General features: G+C 32.7%; 3 protein-coding genes and 1 non-coding gene across 9 annotated transcripts in view; all 4 read right to left on the reverse strand.

The window, feature by feature from the left end:
* Positions 1–3,293, reverse strand: part of pip (heparan sulfate 2-O-sulfotransferase pipe) — a 113,748-nt gene extending 110,455 nt beyond the window's left edge. Inside the window, exon 1 of the mRNA XM_069113851.1 lies at positions 3,162–3,293. The gene's annotated coding sequence lies outside the window, so the exon portion shown is untranslated. The remainder of the gene's footprint in view (positions 1–3,161) is intronic.
* On the reverse strand, positions 3,203–12,826 carry LOC138180259 (kelch domain-containing protein 10 homolog). Of its 6 annotated transcripts, none has more exons than XM_069113979.1 (7): positions 12,518–12,826; positions 12,247–12,396; positions 11,924–12,132; positions 11,712–11,845; positions 9,299–11,579; positions 8,947–9,053; positions 3,203–3,299 (listed from the first exon to the last, which is right to left on the reverse strand). In XM_069113979.1, the coding sequence occupies exons 3-5, from the start codon at positions 12,066–12,068 to the stop codon at positions 11,418–11,420; spliced, it is 441 nt and encodes a 146-aa protein (XP_068970080.1). In that variant the 5' UTR covers positions 12,069–12,132; positions 12,247–12,396; positions 12,518–12,826; the 3' UTR covers positions 3,203–3,299; positions 8,947–9,053; positions 9,299–11,417. The 6 variants fall into 6 exon arrangements, with proteins under 6 accessions (XP_068970080.1, XP_068970070.1, XP_068970060.1 ...); XM_069113969.1 differs by having other exon boundaries at positions 12,247–12,420; XM_069113959.1 differs by having other exon boundaries at positions 12,247–12,438.
* Positions 12,827–13,317: 491 nt separating this feature from the next.
* The window catches only part of LOC138180149 (RNA-binding protein 33), a 34,184-nt gene continuing 28,189 nt past the window's right edge, over positions 13,318–19,312 (reverse strand). The window contains exons 4-10 of the mRNA XM_069113704.1: positions 17,956–18,189; positions 17,656–17,831; positions 17,012–17,309; positions 16,066–16,566; positions 15,519–15,749; positions 14,687–14,930; positions 13,318–14,476 (exon numbers count right to left, since the gene is read on the reverse strand). Coding sequence (XP_068969805.1) covers positions 14,382–14,476; positions 14,687–14,930; positions 15,519–15,749; positions 16,066–16,566; positions 17,012–17,309; positions 17,656–17,831; positions 17,956–18,189 — 1,779 coding nt within the window. The 3' untranslated portion in view covers positions 13,318–14,381. The remainder of the gene's footprint in view (positions 14,477–14,686; positions 14,931–15,518; positions 15,750–16,065; positions 16,567–17,011; positions 17,310–17,655; positions 17,832–17,955; positions 18,190–19,312) is intronic.
* Positions 15,075–15,156, reverse strand: TRNAL-AAG (transfer RNA leucine (anticodon AAG)). The gene has a single exon. It is a non-coding gene; the product is annotated as a tRNA-Leu (tRNA).

Raw genomic sequence — 19,312 nt, forward strand, 5'->3', positions numbered from 1 at the left:
TAGGAACCTTCTGTAATCTAAATTCTTTCAATTTTGTGATTCGAAAGTAAGCGAAATGCTTTTAATCAAAACGTTGAAAATTTAGGAAAAGAGACGTAAAACAAATTAAGAAATAAGATAATTCAGAGAAACATTGAAATAGGAAAATGGAGTAGAAATTACTATCAATAATAGCGATCTCAAATCGGCAGTAAGATTTATATACTGGAAGAATTCAATATTCCAAGAATTCGCAGAAAATGCAATATTCACAAAAAAATACACAATATAAAAAAAATATTCGACTGAAAGATTCAACATTTTTAACCATTTACAATTTTCTATTAGTAATGTACAATGATATTGAACTTTTCTATTTTAACGACTGCCAACTGTTACTAATTATTTTGTTCGTGTTTAAACGACACTCGAAAATATTTAGAACACTCTCTGAGTAACTTAGAAAAATACGATGTAAATAAATAATTTGCACTCTTATTTTTATCGCCTTTGTTTTTCTGCAAAAATACGAAAATATCCTTTTGTCTCCTCCTATGACTGTAGCAGATATTAAGATGCATTAAAGCAGGTCCGACTTGTGACCTTGAAGTTACCTTGAATACGTAGAATGGTACGTGAATATACTATTTATCTATCGGCAGTGATATACAGGGTGATTGGTAAATGGTGGTACAAGCGGAAAGGGGGTGATTCTACGCGAAAAAAGAAGTCGAAAATATAGAATAAAAATTCTTTTTATTTTTTTTTTTTTTTTTAATTTTTCCATCGAGACAACGATCTACAATGAGATCCGTTATAACGTACCGAACGCGTACCGAGCGAAAATTCAAAGTCGATTTTCTCGAAAACAAAGCCTCAAACGAAAAATTGTTATTCTATATTTTCAACTTCTTTTTTCGCGTAGAATCACCCCGTTTCCGCTTGTACCACCAGTTACCAACCACCCTGTATATTACACGATTTAAAAATACGTATTTGTATTTCGAAGCACTGCAAGCATAAAACAATTACAAAAATTGTATTTCGAACGACAATTAAGGACTATACTACAACAAAGAGGATTTATCATCGTACGATCACGAAAGAATGAATTCTCTTATAGCGTCTACGTTCGCAGAAAGCCAAATCAGATCATGATTAAAACATCTTTCGGTATCATTAGAGACACTCGCGAGATACACAGGCGTTCTGATTCTGGTGGGACGCCCATTTCAATGGGAAACCTAATTCAATGATACAGGAACGAAAGAAAGCTCCATACGCAGTGTGGTGTAACATCGCATCGTAGCAACACGCTCGCGATTAGATTTACAAACAATAGAGCTTATAACCGTTGAAAAGCGAACGATAGAAACCGCTATGTACAATAATAAATTCCACCTAATTGCGTGTAAGAAAATTCCATTAAAGGCGGAGCGGTCTGATTGTCGCACCTTCTTCGTCTAATGGCGATTAAAGGTTTTCAAGTTCGGTGTACGTGTTTGCCCGTGAAAGGCGACCATCCAATATGGTCGCGGTAATTTTCATAAACTGGTTGCTCGGTGCAGTTCGCTTTCTCCTGAACGGCTATGCGCTATATAAGTACGCGGATAGACGTATAATGCACGCGGTATAAAATGATGCCTGTGGTTTACGACCGGCTGGCCTTGACTTTTACGAGAACCTTGGAAAGCTCAGGTGCGACCGGATTTTGAGGAAAATCGACACGCTTCAAGATCGTTTTCATCCTACCGCTAAACGATCCTCTGGGAATAGGGACAGCACGTTGCAAATTTATGTAATTCTTTGGAATCGAGTGGAAACCTCGAACAACGATCTAACGCGTATTTAACACGTTTTGGGAAGAAACAGTTTTTAAGTCACACCGCGCGACGTACGTTTCGAACACCTAGCGCGATTCTTGCGTTTCATATTCGTCTTCTGACGAGATATCCGCAACGTGTGTGTACTTGATCGATCGACAGGAATTCTAAAAGTACTTTGTCTTTACTTTGCTATTAATTCGACTTTAACTAAGACGAGGTATAAGACCTTCGTTTGGTGTTTCCATGCGATCAATATGGTCGTGATTAGTGTTAGCCTATAGGAGTTGTGGAAATATGATTCTTACTGGAAACCAAACAAATGTACCAGATCTGTCGATTTTTTTTCTCTTTTGGCTTGCCGAAAATCTAACAATCTAACGAAGGTATAGAATGTTGCTATTATAACTTTCAAGTTACTTTTCGTTTTCGACACTAAAATTAGCGAACCGGTTAAAGCGTTTGCTATGAGATCTCTTGTTTTTACAATTATTAAGAACATGAAAATGTATTTTTGACAATATTATTGTCTACTTTTACCGAGATAAAAATATAGTTACATATTCATATTACTGTAATTCTAATCAACTATGTATAATATATTCAAATTCAAATTAAAGATTGGGAACTCTAGAGTTAACTTATGTTAGTAAAGATTTATGTTAATTGTGTATCCTTTTCACACGTGTACTTTTCAGAAGATTCGTTCGCGTGTCTCAAAGTGAAAAATCCCATTCCATTAAAAGTTAATAAAAGATGTTCGTATCAATCTAGAAATGAGATTACATCATGTAGAATGTAAACGCAGTAAAATGATCAAAACCATTCTATAATTGAAACAATAATTGCAGCGTTGTAGCATAGAAGTCATCTGAATAAAACACCCAAACGTAATAGGGTAATCAACCATCATTTGATTTATAAAATTCATTTGCAAGAAATTCGCTTCTTCTATTATTATAATATTATGTTATTGTAATTTGTAACTTGTAAAACACCGGTTCAAACGCAGGAACTGTCGCAGGAAGTACCGCGGTATCGTTCTAATTATTATTACGATTTCTGATGAATCAGCAACAATGCCATAGAAACTTCACTTCAAAGACTTACCATAAACTTCTACGCGGAAGACAATAGACTCAGACAATACGACGCGTAATAAGTCTGAGTCACGACAGCCTGGAAATCCTTGATCTTCCATCCGTCATTTCGATAGTTACTCGCGAAGAAAGAGAAGCAAAGAAAAAAGAAGGCGAGAAAAGAAACGACTTTCGTGAAACCATCGAGGTCGTTTGCGAGGGTGTCGCTCCCATCGTGATTTTTTGAACACCGACAAAGAAGGAACGCATTCTCACATACCAGCTGGTTCTCGTTCCGTGGCGAAGGTCCCGAGCAATTTCGTGGCACCGTATACCCGTGTTCTCCACTTCCGGTTTAGCCAACGGTACCTTGTAGGGTTATCGAACGTGCGTCTGCCAGGACTACCGTCTGACATCTCTGTGAACAGGTACATTATAACGTTACGTGTGTGTACAGAAATCGACGAGAATGTTGTGAATAGTCGGCGGTATAGTTCGTCGAACAAACGTAAAAATCGTAGGAAATATAGAGATAAGTCCATTACAAGTCCATTTTCACAGACTCTTTCGATTTTAACGTCCTTTAAAATAGAGTACTTAGCATCTGTTAAGAAACAAGCAACGAGGTAATGTGTACAATTTACGCCTGAACAGAATCTTATTACGAAACGAATAGAGTAAGTTAAGTTACAAAACGAGTTTCGAAGCCAAGTTCCAAAAATCAAGTTACAGCATCTTAAAGTATTGGAATAATAGATACATCGGAGAAACCTATTGCACGCGTCGCAGACACGAGGAGAATTTTTATAATTTGAAAAGAATTGTTTATTACAGTAGGATCTGAATGGAGGAAGGAATAGTAGGGAAGAATGCATCGAGGAAATTCTTGCAACTCCTTTTCGCAAGTACAATGTGCATCGAATAGAGTTCAGTAATGCAAGTTGACTGAAAGGAAATTGTAAGCGAAATGTCGCATTGTAACGCAACTTTGGGTATCAATAGCTTCGTATAACATGGGGAATAGTATGACAAATTCCAAAAAGCGCAGGATTTACGAACGATTGATAAGTTGACGAGATTTTTTACTAAATCGAGAATATTCCTAACGTTTCGATCGATATTTTTATGATATTGGGTAAGACAGAAAAAGTACAAAGACGAGAGGCGAAAATCAGATATAAAATGTCTCTCCTGCTTAAACATCTTTTTATTTATTTTAAATCTACGAATAAGATTGTTTTACTACTTTAAAATTGTATTTCTGCGAGATTAAAAAACAATGTGATCTATATATATCATGTTCTTCCTCCATAATCTTCACGTCTTAACAAGACAAGAGTTACGCAATCGAAAGATATCGTCTACACGTTAAAATTGCTACATCAACGTCATTGGATTTGATGAATGGTTTCGAATATTCTCATGTCATTGAGTAATATAATTTTGGTCATTTCCGATTGCTTCCCCAATGGGTTTCTGTGTGATTCAACAGGTGTTGAAAACGACTGGTTTAATGGCTATACCGTGGAAGGATATAATTGTATAATACGATGTGGTTAGGTAGTTACGCAAATTAGGAAGAAATTTAGGTTTATTGAATTAATTGATCGAAGAGCTTCGACGAGATTTTGGAAATATCATTGAGCCTCTCTGTGGAAAGTTTCGAAACATTTTACAAGTAATAAAATGTTTAATTTGTGCTAAAAAATTCACGCGTGTTTTCCATGTATTTTCGTACAGTAATAAAAGTAGAAAAGAAAAAAGAAATTAATAACGTAGAAATCGATCTTTGTGCTACATGAAAAGTTGTCATTCTTTTCAAACATTGCTATGTCGAGAAGAAAAATTATATTGTCAGTACTTGATCAATGAATCACTCGCATCTCCAAAAAAATCGGTGGACAGTAAAATTTATAGCTGGCATTGCGAATGATGAATTTCATGCAGTAATAACAATAAAAAGCAGACAAAACATCCAATGTATGAGCAGATAGAAGTAAAAAGAAGAAAAAGAAACTAAGCTTTGATGGACTTTCTAGTCTCCAGCTGAGATCCATCGAATGCCGATCGTCACGATCATTCTGATTATTACCTAAGGTGTTTAACACTCTAAAACATCGATGTAACTTCACTTTTGCATACAATATATACTTTGTGTAGGATGTCATATGTTTTTAACGCTTTAATAGCAACTATTATGCGCCGTAAGAGTTTCTAAAATACAAACTGCTTTAATATGCAAATGTAGTCTTTGAACGCTCGATGACATAAGTCCAACGAAAGGACATAAAATACAAGTGAATGGTATAGAACCTACGAGATGCAAAGATAAAGTTAATATACATACATGAATAAAATATATACAAAATTTTTGTAACTGAATTCTGTAACAATAAATTTAATTACGTAAAGGAAAATTAATTAAAATTTATTTAAATTCCCTTGGCATCCTTTATGTTCAATGAAACTAATCTGTAACGCGTGTAGGTTTCTGAATAAAGTTAATTACGTGTAAATAATCTAATAAATCAAATAAACCAGATTAATTACGTACAAATAAAGTTAATTTCAATCCATTTAAACTTGAGAATTTTTCTATTCTGCTATGAAGATAGGTAACGCGTGATACGTTTTTAGATAAAATCAGTTAATAAGCTAATAACTCAAATTTAATTGCTACCTAAATAAATTGATTACTGGTGAATATCTTTATATTCTACCATATATAAGAAAAAACTGGTGACACATTGCTACTGGCTATTTTTTAGATAAAACAGCCGATTGATAATATGTTAATGCGTCTACATGTAAATCGATTTTATAACCAGCATACCTCGCATGTGTAGATAACGTTGCAAGAAATTGGGCGGAAGTATAACGTCGGAATTAAGTAGGTCACCGAACTCGACCAGAGCGGGAAAGAAAAAGAAAAGAAAAAAGAAAAGGATGCCATCGAATCTCGAACGAACGTTAACCGGAGAAAATGTATAACTTCAGAGGAGAAAGGTCCAAAAGCCGAGTTCATTGGCCTTCCTCTTCTTCCGAGCATGTGATGTCCATAAAACACCTTTTTAGTGTGCGTAACGCTCCAGTCCATTTAATGCGATCACGTGAAATGAACAGAAAAAAATGATAAATATTTCAAGAAGGCATATCGAGGATGGAGAGTCGGATTTTGATTCACAGCCAGAAAGTGGTTCTATGTCGGTGATCTCAGCTATAGTGATCGATGAATCGAGAAAGCTGACATAATCTTCAAGGTTTTCACATAACTTGACAGTATTTTGATATTAAGCCTTGATATGCTTGGAACTTTTATATTTCTGTAAAATCAAATTGAAATTATTAATTCATTATTGAATTATAATGTATATAAACTTTCTTAATGTATATCAAATTTGTATGCACTGATAAGGAATTTTAAACAAAGGTGTAGAATGTAGGTAATATACAGAAATATCCAAAATAAAGTACTCGTTATGATACTTAGTGTGTGAAAAAGTTTCCATTTATGCTCTGTTGCTTTAATTGTATTCATAAGAATATGAATTGATTAATGTGTTTCTTTGCGTAGCTAGCAATAATAATAATTTCTTGAATAGATCAGGTATCAATAGTAATAAATAAACTATTAAATACCGTCTCTCTAAACTAAATTTCGTAATTCATTCGCAATAAATTAACGCCTTGATGTCACAAGCATAAAGTTACAATGTTGCAAAATATATAAAAAAAAACTTTAGTAAAAAATTTAAGTATTCCATTGATTAACTTTTGCATCTGTAAGTATAGCGTAGGTACTAGCTTACGATTACAAAACGTTCCACAAAGCATTTTACGAGGCTAGTTTAAAAAATTAAATTCTTAAACAATCATCCAGGTCAAATAGAACCGGTTTCGGTTTAGATTGGTCTTTTGAAAACGTCCAATTCCGAACATTTAACTATCTTTTGCTCATATTTTTCACCCCACTATGCGTATGCTCGATGTTACAAACGTTGAATAGATGATTCTTCGGTGAACAAACAACGCTCACATGATTTCATCTTCTCGCGTGGGCGAGGTAAAAGTTCTTCCGCTGTTTCGTGAATGAAAAACGTTCGGTGTCGCTGTGGGGAGGCACAATGTGAAATTTGCATTAGATGGGAAATGCGATTAGGAATAGGTCGATTGAAACAAGTCTAGAACAAGTCCAGAACGAAGTTAGTGTGGTAATAATAGAGTATAAGATAATTAAGCATGGTCAGAAATACATACCAAGATTGCAAATTTTTATACGTTTACGGATAATTGGAAGGTGTTTACATAAATGGACATAATGTTACAATATTTAAGAAGTAAAACGATTCTCTATCTAAATTACACTTTCTTCAATTATATTCATAAAAATACAAATGTTCACAAACATATAACAATTTAATAATAATAGATAACACTAAATTCACCTGTGAAGTGTGATTTTTGTAATTTTCACTTAATGCATCCTTGACCAATTATTACACTATCCAAATTCAAAATTAAATCAAAATTTAATTAAAATTTAGAACAAACATTCGAAAGACATATAATCTTTTGATCAAAGGAAAATTTTTCTTCTTACGCTTTATCATTGAACATAAATTTAAAATTGGCATTAAATGTCTAAATTTGAAGTGATAGTAATAATGCACCGTTTTACGTTGACTCTTCATTCATTTAATTATTACTACATAACTGAAGGTAATTAAAATTTGGAATCATCAATAGGATACCAAAAATAGACTATAAAAGGTGCAACCACCTTACTTGTTTCAAGTGTAATGCAATAGTAATATAGAATGATAGTAATTAGTATGATCCAGAGTGTGCAGTATAATATTCTTCTAAAATCGCAAATGAAAAGTTGTCGTCCTTACTTGTAACGCGAAACTGCTTGCAAAACTGTCGCCCGGTATTTCTGTACCAGCAAAACTGGACTCTGGTTTGAATTACACCCGACATCGTGTTGTACGATTTCCGAGATCGAAATGCACGATGGACACCGACCTGATAAACTAGACTTCCTACATTTATTTCCAATGATACCATTATGAAACCTCAGATAGGTTTCATTTATAAATGTCGTTACATCTTTTTTTAACTTTCATCCCTTTGAACATCACAACTGAGTTACAGATTTGCCACATCGATTAACTGCACAAAAGGAAAAGTAGAAAAAATTGATGAAATCTAATCCCAACCTAACCCCAATCAAACCTACGGGCAAGTGTTTTAGAACTAAGATTTTAAAAATTTCAAAAGGTGGAGATAACAAATTTAGCCTTTGAACAGTTCAATCAATAAATCAATCACACGGTGACTTTCAAAATATGTTGATTTCAAGATTGAACGTAATGCACATCAATATTTATAAATTACACGAGATTATTTGGTAATCAGATATTTTATTCATAAGTCCTCAAGAATTCGTAGATTTTCGAAAGTTCTTAAAATCCATGATTCTTGTGCCCAATTGAGTGACTTACGATTTAAATGGCTAGCTTATTTCGGTCAAGATTATTTCTCTGATAACATCATTCTTGTTATTACTTAATATTAATATTTAATCGAACGATGTTCTATTTAAATAAATTTAACTATTAATAGCTAATTAAAATATACTTACAAAAAACGTTTCTAATAATAAATATTGTTCTGATTGAAAAAGTTACTTGAAAAAGATTCTCCACGATTGCTAAAAATTTGATAACAATTAAACAGCGAAACTTGCATAAAACGCAGAAAGATGCAGAGACAGCTCCTCATGTTTTAGCATGGTACTAACATGAAATTTTGCAATCACTTCCGCATTCTTTGATCATGTACCAAGGTGTAGGATTACGGCGAACGAAAAATTTTAATTTTATGATAATTAATCGAAAACAATAAGAGCTTAGGTACGATCAATCATACATCGCTATAACTGTATCGCAACAAAGCGTAGAAATTAATAATACATATGCCGTAAATCTTACATGCATATTCGTATATTAGGCGTGCAAGCGATTTGAATATGTATATGTATGTTAAAATATTAGAATAGTTACCCTCAAATAAATTTGCGAATGAATCAATTCCTTCTTATGTCGTCACACCATTGACAGAAATTTTATGATAGCCTCTATACTATATGTACATAGACTGCAGAATCAACCTATAATTAGAAAAATTACAAGTATTTACATTATGTGTAAAATGTATATTATAGGTTAAGGTTATAATATCACAAATTAAAAATTATAATAACATTAATAATAAACATTAATATATTATATAAACTTTAACTTTCTCTAAAAATGGATTGATAAGGCAAAATGGTAAATTGTGTAAATTATGTTGGAAATTTCAATTTTAGCTTTTTAATGTTAGCTTCGCTTGAGTTATTATAATGACACTTACAGAACTTTGTTCCTTTTATATTCATACAATAAATAAATATTTCATAATAATTCAACTATTTGATTAGAACAACAACACCCTTAATATGTATATAACTTTCTTTTTAGTCCTTTTTTGGATCGAAATTCGCATGAGAATACTACATATTGCTGCATTTCTTTGATATAAAATTTACGATCATGATTCTCGCATTTCCATAAATTATTGCCATGCACGCAAACTCACAGAGGGAAAAACTAACGATTTCGTTACGGTCGTCGATTCTGCGGAAGCTCTTCGAAATTCGATTCGACATGATTCGATTTCACCTTCTAACACGAGTTCGAAAGTAATTCTAGCGTGGGACATTGTGTAGGCTGGATCGCGTGTTAGGTGACAGAAAAAGCTGCTTTTGATGAAACGCAACACCGAATACTATCTATGAACTATTTATTCAAGTTCGACAGCAAGATTGTTAATACATAATTTATAGGTTACATACATAATATAAGATTATTTCCGATAGCTTGCAATTATTTAATGATAAATTATATTATGTATTTACATTTTCTTTTATTGACCCAGTTATTAAATCGTGCGTTGGTTTCATGGATGATTACCGTAATTTAATAAATTACTATAATTTATAGAAATCACGATTATAAAGTCATTTGCTTTTATGAATGAGTGAACGTACCTGATCCTTTTCCTTATATCTTTCTCGTGTTGTTGTAAGAAAATTGAACAGAGAATAGCTAGTAAACAATATTAAATTACCAATTTAAGAATTTAAGAGGATCGTAAAATATTAATATCCTTTAACATTTCAATTTAAAAAATTGATATTCATATTACCTAATTCTTTGAATATAAATAGAAGAATATTGTTTTATTCATAGAGATGATTCTTCCATCTAGAAGTAATAACTTAACATATGTAACTAGTAAAGCATAAATATTCCAGTGACTTCATGTCCTGAATAGCAAGAATACTGAATTGAATTAACCCACTCAATATGACTGTGTTCCTAGTGATGATGTGATTGAACTTAATAAATAGAAAATAAAATAAAAAGGATATCGAAAATTAAAAACATTGAAATTATATCAATCAATGATCTTGTATAAAAATTTCGTATTAAGAAAAAATATCTTTTGTAAAGAAATAGTATTTCTATTCTATGAGAAAATAATATTCAATTTGACTGTTTAGGCCAGTGATCAATTGTTTATAGTAATTTCTAAAATACTAATAAATATGATATAAAGGAGAAAACATACACCCTTGATCAACTTATGATGGATGGTTTCTCATATTTTATTACTTTATCTTTTATTACATATGTAATTAATTAGAGTATATCATTTAAGAGTGTATACAATAATTACGTTTTTAATGATAATATACATTTAAATATTATATTCAAAATATGTCCACCATAGTAAAAATAAGATATTTCCAATATATATAATTTCCAGTTAAAATCATTTCGCTATTATCTTTTCTAAGTGTATTTTAGAATATGTTTAAATAAATTCATATTTCATATATAATATTAATAGAAACATTTGTATGGTGCAACAGTAGAATGTTATTGGTATTAATTTAACCAAATATTTTATTACTGAATATTGACGAGTCTAGTGATGTCACATCACTTTATTAAAATGGATTTATTTATGTAATCTATACTAAAAGTAATTCCATCTTTAACTTTTTCTTTTAAACAATGACGATAATCAAGTGACGATAATCGTCCTCAAAGTACACTTAAATAATACTTTACTTAACTGAAGAACTGTATTATATATCTTTCGCTCTATCATATAATTCCATTTGTATAATAAAATGTTAACTAAAATTTATATCAATATGAAACAAATGTTGTAAATCATAAATCATCATTATATGTAAATAAAGTAGAAACTTACATCACAATGTCTACGAATTAAAAAGCCACTTGGAATGTTTTATTTTAATATAAAACAGCAATCAATGTTCTAATGTTACTACCACAACACTTTTTACGCATTCTGTGATTTTTGCTGATGGATGGAAAACTGAATAACATTAGATATTGGTAGCAAATTAGCACAAAGTGCTACTCTACAAACATGTCAACTACAGTCAAGTAGATATTCACGGAGGTTGTGAGTTGTATCTGTTATTGTCATCTGGCAATACTAAATTAGATACTGGTTCATCTTCAAATATGCCTTCATCTACCTCATCATCAGAAATGGTAAGTTCATCAGGATATTTATAACTATTACTTAGTTGACTGGATGGTACTACTTGCTCCTATAAATGAACATAGTTGAAGTTAATATAGCACTAACATATTATACATATAATATAAATATATATGGAAGAAAGCAATTCAAAGCACGTAACTAATTGAAAAAAATATTTGTATGATATTTATTAATTTACCTCAGATTCTGTATTCATATCTTGATACGAAGTATCAATTTCATAGTCAAATAAATCCTCTTCTGGTTCTTCCCATGGATGAAATGACAATTGAGCTGAGCCCTCATTCAAATTCATCGTTACTTCTGGCTCACCTATAAATTTACATAAATATATGTTTTTCATTATTTACTAGGTATATACAACTTATTTTCTTTTTTGTCTTTGCTTACGGAGTGGATCATCTATGCGATTATCCAAATTAAAATATTCCGTTAACCTGTTGTTATTATTATTATTACTATTATTATTATTATTACTATTATTGTATCTACAGTGGATCAGTTGGTGACTATTCTGATTCTGTAATTTGTCCATATCATCTGTCTACATCAGTTGATAGTACACTCAGGTTGGATCGTCTACGTAATATCTATATACACTAAAAAGTGAATATGGTTAATGTGCATCTACAAAAGTCCTACCATGGCATTGAATGTCGAGTGAGAAATCATGATCATGTAAGAATCATTTAAACACGAATTAGGAAATTTACTTTGAACTGTTATATCTAGCTGTTGTGAGACAGCAACAAATATTTCGTGATGACGAGGATCTTGTAGATCCTTTTTCTCCTTCAAAATTCATCATTTTGAGCGGATGACTCCGATTAGATTGACGATATCAGAACTCTTCGCCCTTTGTTCTGTTATTGTTAAAACTCATTAATCTATCACACAGTTTGTTTCTAAATAGAATTGTGAAATCTAAAAATGTGCTACGTCATGACGATTATCGACACAATGTATACTCCTGAACGTGCTCACCTTCAATAACGCCCGACGTAATCCTTTTTTCGAAATACGTGGAACGATATACAAACTTTTATTCAAAAATAATTAGTTACTATCATAACAAACGTGAATCATAACGCAACAGTGTTGTGTGTAAGATCACACACTAAACAACCGCTCGTACGTCGCGAGCTGACATGTTATACGCATGCTCAGTTCGGTTTTGCGAACCTACGCCATTGAATGATGTCATATTCAGTAACGTAGGTATAAAATTGACGCTTCAATAAAAATTTGTTTTTCGAAACTTACGTTAATATATTCAATCGTATTTTATTAAGTAAGTTCATTATAAGAAATCAATCATAGATTTCAATCAATCAAGAATCATCAAGAATTCAAAGAAATGATAATAATAATAATATTGTTACTTTAATGATTTATTAAGGACGTAAATTTAAGCATGGTCCAAGTTTTTAATTCGTCGAATTGTATCTTTAAGACTTTGTCTTCTACATTATATCTTTGTTAAAAGAATTTTAGGATAAACTATCATATAAAAATCCTGCACAAGGAATAACGTGTACTTTGTGAAAGTTGATTGTTTATATCTAATACAATATAAAAGTATTAAACTATCTATTAATATTATTAATTCAGGCGCAATATTACAATGAAACGCTACATCCTACTAATCTACGTTAAAAGCTTCTTATCAAAAATATCTCTTCTTTGCGTATACTTCTTTTAAGATGTCTTAAAACCATGTACGTTGATGATTAATAAGCTATCTTGAAAAAAGAAAAATAATAAAATGAGACGTTCGCAGGGTATCGAGTCTAAACCAATAATCTTTTCGCTTTATTAATTGTCATGAAAAAAAGAAATATATATGTGTGTGTATGTAATACAGAAAATACAGATTAATAAAATATCCATACCTTAAAAACAATTTAGGATAGATGCAAAAATGATGTAATGATGTTTTGGAAGAAACGACGCTGTAAGTACAGAAAAAAGTAATAACATACACGCCGAAATCGGAAATTGGATTTTACGGAAGGATCTTCACACTTTATTTTCGCTTCTTCTAAGCACACAACCGATTAAAAGTAACCAAACGAAAATGTCAATGTTGATTACGACGCTGGTTAATGAATAACGCTTCTCTTAAGCCACATCTACATAATATACAGCGATCGCCGTAAAAGGTTACAAACTTATCTCCGATTATTTAAAAAAAAATTATTAGTTTCTTCTTCTGTTTTGTTTCTGTGTAGTTTTCTTATCTCTTTTCGACGCGAATAAAAGAAACGATCACAGATTTCCTCATATCTTTAATTCTCTCCCTGTACGCGATTGTCATATCACTAGAAGAAGAAACTGTAATGATTTTCTTCATTGAAAACGTGTTAGTTAAAAAAAGAATATCATTCCAAATCAATAGATCTTCCTCTCTCTCTAACTGTAGGTGTACCTCTGTTGATATAGATGTCTACTCTCTACGGTATCTTCTGAGCCACGAACTTCTCTTTCTTTTTTATCATTTTATTTTCTTCGATCGTACTATGAACAGCCTAAATAAAAACACGCTCGTGACTGCTGTTTTATAGCGGTATAATACTACAAACTTAACGGCGTTTTTAATCTCTGTGACATTCGTCCCATATATTGTCTTCTACAAAAGTAATGTACCAGGTCCAGTTTACTTTCGTAAGATCTACAAAAATGTGAAATCCGAGGAGGGTAACGTTCGCGTGTTAGGGATCGCCTTAAAAATGTTCTTTCGGTTTACGAGAACTCGTCAAACATGTTTCGAGATGCTTTTCTTCTTTTTTGGGACATTCTCTTTGACCGGGTATGATGGGACATTCGATCCGATTCGCTGCAACTGAAATTAACAGGCGCAATCACAAGCGCAACGACGTACACGCTTCTCACGGCGGTGTGTGAATGCCTCTGGAATTGAACGCACTGAACGTGGCTGCAAGACTGTGAACAAATTAGAACAGTGAAAATATTAGAAAATTTTATAGTTCCTATATTTAAAATTTTATAGCATCTACATATAATATAAAAACGGGATTAAGTTTTTTGATAAATACTAATGGAGATTAAATAAAAGTCTATGAATTACGAATACTCTTAAATGTAGCAAAAATTAAGAATAAAATATCTGTAAAAATTAAGTTATCTACTCACAGTGTGGGCGGCTTTTCTCTTCTTGCTCTTGTTGTTGCTGTTGCACTTGCTGTTGCTGTTGTTGTTGTTGTTGCATCATCATGTGAGTCGTTTCTTGTTGTTCCTGCTGTCTTTGCTCTGATTCTTGTTCGGAGCTTTGATTATCAGAAACTTCAGCACGAGCCTCAACAGGTATTTCCAAGGATTCTACAGGTCTCAATGGCAGAGCAAATCTTGAAACTGGGAATGCATTACCTTCTACAACCTAAAAATTAACATATTATTGATGTACTATTTGCATACGATAAAATGAAAAATTTAATTAATCGTAATACTTGGCGATATCAATATTAACGCCAATGGGTATAGAAAAAGAGATGAAGTAAAAATAACTATGGTAGCAAAAATATGGCAGCGGTGGGATTCGAACCCACGCCTCCGAAGAGACTGGTGCCTTAAACCAGCGCCTTAGACCGCTCGGCCACGCTACCAGATATTAATTTAGTGGAAAATTGCTGATCCAGCGGTTCTCATTTATTCTTACATAACATTTGTTATTATAAACAAGTAAACAAAGATGATAATATTTTATAATGTACGAGTTGGTTAAAATCCGAAATATGATACTCTACAAAAATGTACGATATTTGTGTAACATTAATAAAATGTTACTGTAAGATTAATCAAATGACTATATGTAAAAGAATATTTATACAGAATAATTGTCTTCATATGATAAGTTTTAATATAATTTCAGATAAAATTCTTCTTTGAAACGTTAAAATTGATATTTAAAATTAAAATAAAATTAAAATTTGAAATTATATCTGAAATTGATTAGTTTGTTTTTTACCTGATGAATTATGTTACGAATTTCCGCTGGTACAGGGAAGTTCCTTTCTTCCTCGCTATCATCTTCCGGTCCAGGGAAAGGTTTAGCTTCCTGTTGCTCGTTGGAACCATCCGGTCGCTGGCGACCCTCGATATTTCCATGCTCCAATAGATTTCGAACCTCTAACGGAAGTGGAAGTCCCAGAGGAATGGGCTGAGCTCCTTCCGGGAACGGTTTGAATTCTTGAACGTTCTGAAAAATATAAATAAAATTATTTCAATAAATAAAAAGTTACATTCGATATTATCGTCTAATAATAGTAGAAATAATAGGACAATCTCGCATGTACAATTATACAGATGTTAAATTATTATTATTACATATGTAATATGTGTATGTTTAATTAAAATTATGAACATTAAAATTATTTATTGAAATTAAAATGAATCAAGATTGATTTTTAAAAATCATATTTTTCTATTAATTTTCATTTCCAAAATCAATTAATTTTTAATGCCAATTATATTTTCAGTTAATGTAATATAAATATCTCAAATAAATGAATTACCTCGCGGCGAGCACCTTCAGGTATTTGTACGGGTATAGGTCTCGCTTCACCAGTGATATGTTGAATGATATTCTTAATCTCTAGAGGTACTTGTTGAATGATCCTTCGAATTTCGAATGGAATTCCTTGGAAAGGTGAACGTTGTCTTTCAGTAATCTGAGGCTGCGGTTGTGGTTGTGGTTGAGGCTGAGCTTGAGGCTGAGGTTGCATCTGGGGTTGTACTTGAGGTTGCACTTGCGGTGGCATCTGAGATGGATGTTGTTCAGTCTGTGGGATCAATACGTGAGGAATAATCCTTTGTTCGTGAACCTGAGCTTCTGGCTGTGGTGCTGGCGGAGGCATCATGGCTGGTCCCTGTTCTTGACCATACGTTCCCGTTTGCTCAACTTGTTGATACATCACGGGTACTTGTTGCGGTTCTTGGGGCATTGGTGGTCGCATACCTCTCATAGGATTCGCCGAGAAATGACGCAATTCGATGGGAATTCGGCGCACTTCAACCTGAATGAAATTATTAAATTTTAATTATCGCAGTGGTAAATGATTTTTTTATATATTCAGAATAGCATGAGTATAATAGTGGTGTATTCAATAGTATTCATTACACCAATAAAGATTGCATGTGTTAACGGTGGTAAAGAAGCCTTATTTACCTTTCTATAGCGAAAATGAAACAAAGTGTAAGAGATACATCGTTTGATTAATTATGAGAGGATATAGTATGTAATTATTTAGAATAAAAACAATTATCTGATTTAGTTTAACAAACGTTGAATTTTAGGTAAATATTGCAAACTTAGTTCTAAATAATAATATGACAAAATCTTTAATTTTGAAAATGGATCTATTCTCGATTTCTATTTAATTCTAAGACGAAAACTATTTTAATAAAAAGAGAGCAGTATTAATTTTTTTGTTATTGCATATTAATATAAGATATACTAACTTGTGGTCCCATTGCAGGATTTTGCGGTCCCATCATGGGCGTCTGTGGTCCCATACGCGGAGGCCTCATTTCCATGGTTACCTGAGGGATATTTCGCAATTCAGGGGGAACAATACCAGGTGGGATGTGATTAAGTCCGCGTGGATCGCTAAGTGGTAACTGCTGCATGTCAGGAACTTGATATTGAGTGTGCACTTGATACTGATGATAACCTGGATTCGGTTCCTGAGATTGAAGTGGTACTTGGACGGTTCCCAATGGGATGATGATTGGCGTAAGCATCTCTTGATCTTGTTGCCTGAAAATTAAGCACATTTCGAAAATTAAATATAACATTCATGTGTAAAAATTCAATTAAATTTCAAATTTTCAATTATTTAAAATTTTTAAAAATTGTTAGTATTTTTACATCAAGACTGCATTAAAAGTCTTTTATTTTTAATTTTAATTGATCGTCCTTGCTTTTTTCTGTAAACTAAAAAGCTTCACCAGTAGCGTCACCAAATAAAATGAAATTACTTTGTATTTCTATTTAATTTCCATACAGTTGATAAATTTGATAATGTTCTATCTATAATTTAATCTAATAAAGTACACTAAAACTTCTTTCATGAAGCAGGCATAACACTTCAAATCATACATACTCTTGATGAGGATTGCCAGATTCGCACAAAATGGCGACACGTTCTCCACTCAGTCTTTGGTAGCGAGAATCAGTACTGTTATCGACATTATTGTTGTTAGCACCGTCCATCACTTGATCAGCTCTTCGTCTCTCAACCACGCAAGAAACTCTGCTGCGTGCCTCCTGGATCAAAGTCTAAGGAACAAAACAAGGAGACAAATATAGAAAATTATTAATTTCGTGCATCGATCCATTTATGCTTTCGAAAATCTTTGAATTTTTCAATTTTTAGAAATTGTAGTAAAATTAGTGAACTTACGCCCGCAATTTCGTCAAAATCGAATTGAAGAGGCAGCTTGATGTGCACGGGAGGAAACTCGTCATCATCATAGTCATCGTCATCGTCGTCATGGTCACCGCTTTCGTTGTCTGACTTTGAATTATTCTCATCCTCCTTGTGGACTTTGACGTCCTTGGTGTCTGGCTCTACCTCCTTCTTCGATGGTGTTTGCTCAGCGAGAGACTGCTGAACCTCCTTCATGTCACTGGTATCCTGCACAACGAGAAAATATTCCTTAACACCTCTCGTTCCATAATTTTTCCAAAAGTCTATAAAATCGTTAATAATAAATATTAATACGAAGACATAACGTAGAACCGATGGTTAATCTCATGTAAAAATAAAAGATATAACAATTTGAAATTTTATTAACAATACTGGTAAAGTATGAAAATAGTGCAAGTATATACATATTTCGCAAAGATTACAGAAGTATTTAAAAAGTTTAATATTCCGTTAATAAACCTTAATATTCAATGGAAACATCTGTAATGTTTTATATCTTAAAAATTATTCATGTTACATCGTAATTTTGTATTATGTATATGTTTACACCAAACGTCTTGTGACTTTTATATCTTTTATATCTTTAAAATGGTTTCAAAGTTTTCCAATATAATCGTCACAGTAATATCTCACTGCTTCATTAATAAAATTTACAGAAATGTTTCGACAAGTGTTCAAATACTTTCGAAAGCTACCGTATAGCGTGCACTTCCTCGTTTCTCCTCGTGACAAATCGCGTACTAAAATTGAAACCATCGTTAAAGTCTTCTAGTCTGAGAACAACCTAAATCTGGTTCACAGAGTATTAACGTTCTCTATGAAAATAATCCGATCGAGTCACGAATATCGTGCTCTTCGCGAAACATCAGAATCCCGTTTCAAATGACGTACCAAGTACCAGTCTGGTCAGCTTAGATAAGATAAAAAGAACCGTAAGGGTCATCGTGTCGAGCGCAAAGTGTTTCTTCCGCTTAGAAAAATTGTTTGCGTTGAAGGATCGTGCCAGCTAATCGAGCGTCTCATCCTCGTTTGATTTCCATCGTTCTGATCGAGGTTGTACCGCGATAACATGAAGAGAGTTCACTTTCACTCGCGACCCGATGTCGCGACCAGGAAGAAAACGTGTTGCATCAACGAATGATTACTATGGCGATATTTATTCAACTTTCGAAGCCTTCAGGAACGATTTGTCTTCGTTTCGCGGTCTCCAACTCGCAAATACTCTTTCAATTTCTCTTATCAGGAAGAGAAGCTTACACGAAACGACGCGACCCAATTATTTCACCTGCTGTCTATGTGATTATTGTCCGGATTTTAATTATATTTAATC

This window comes from Bombus flavifrons, chromosome 1 (assembly GCF_040668555.2).
Source record: "Bombus flavifrons isolate JBK064 chromosome 1, iyBomFlav1_principal, whole genome shotgun sequence".
In the NCBI taxonomy this organism is placed as follows: domain Eukaryota; kingdom Metazoa; phylum Arthropoda; class Insecta; order Hymenoptera; family Apidae; genus Bombus; species Bombus flavifrons.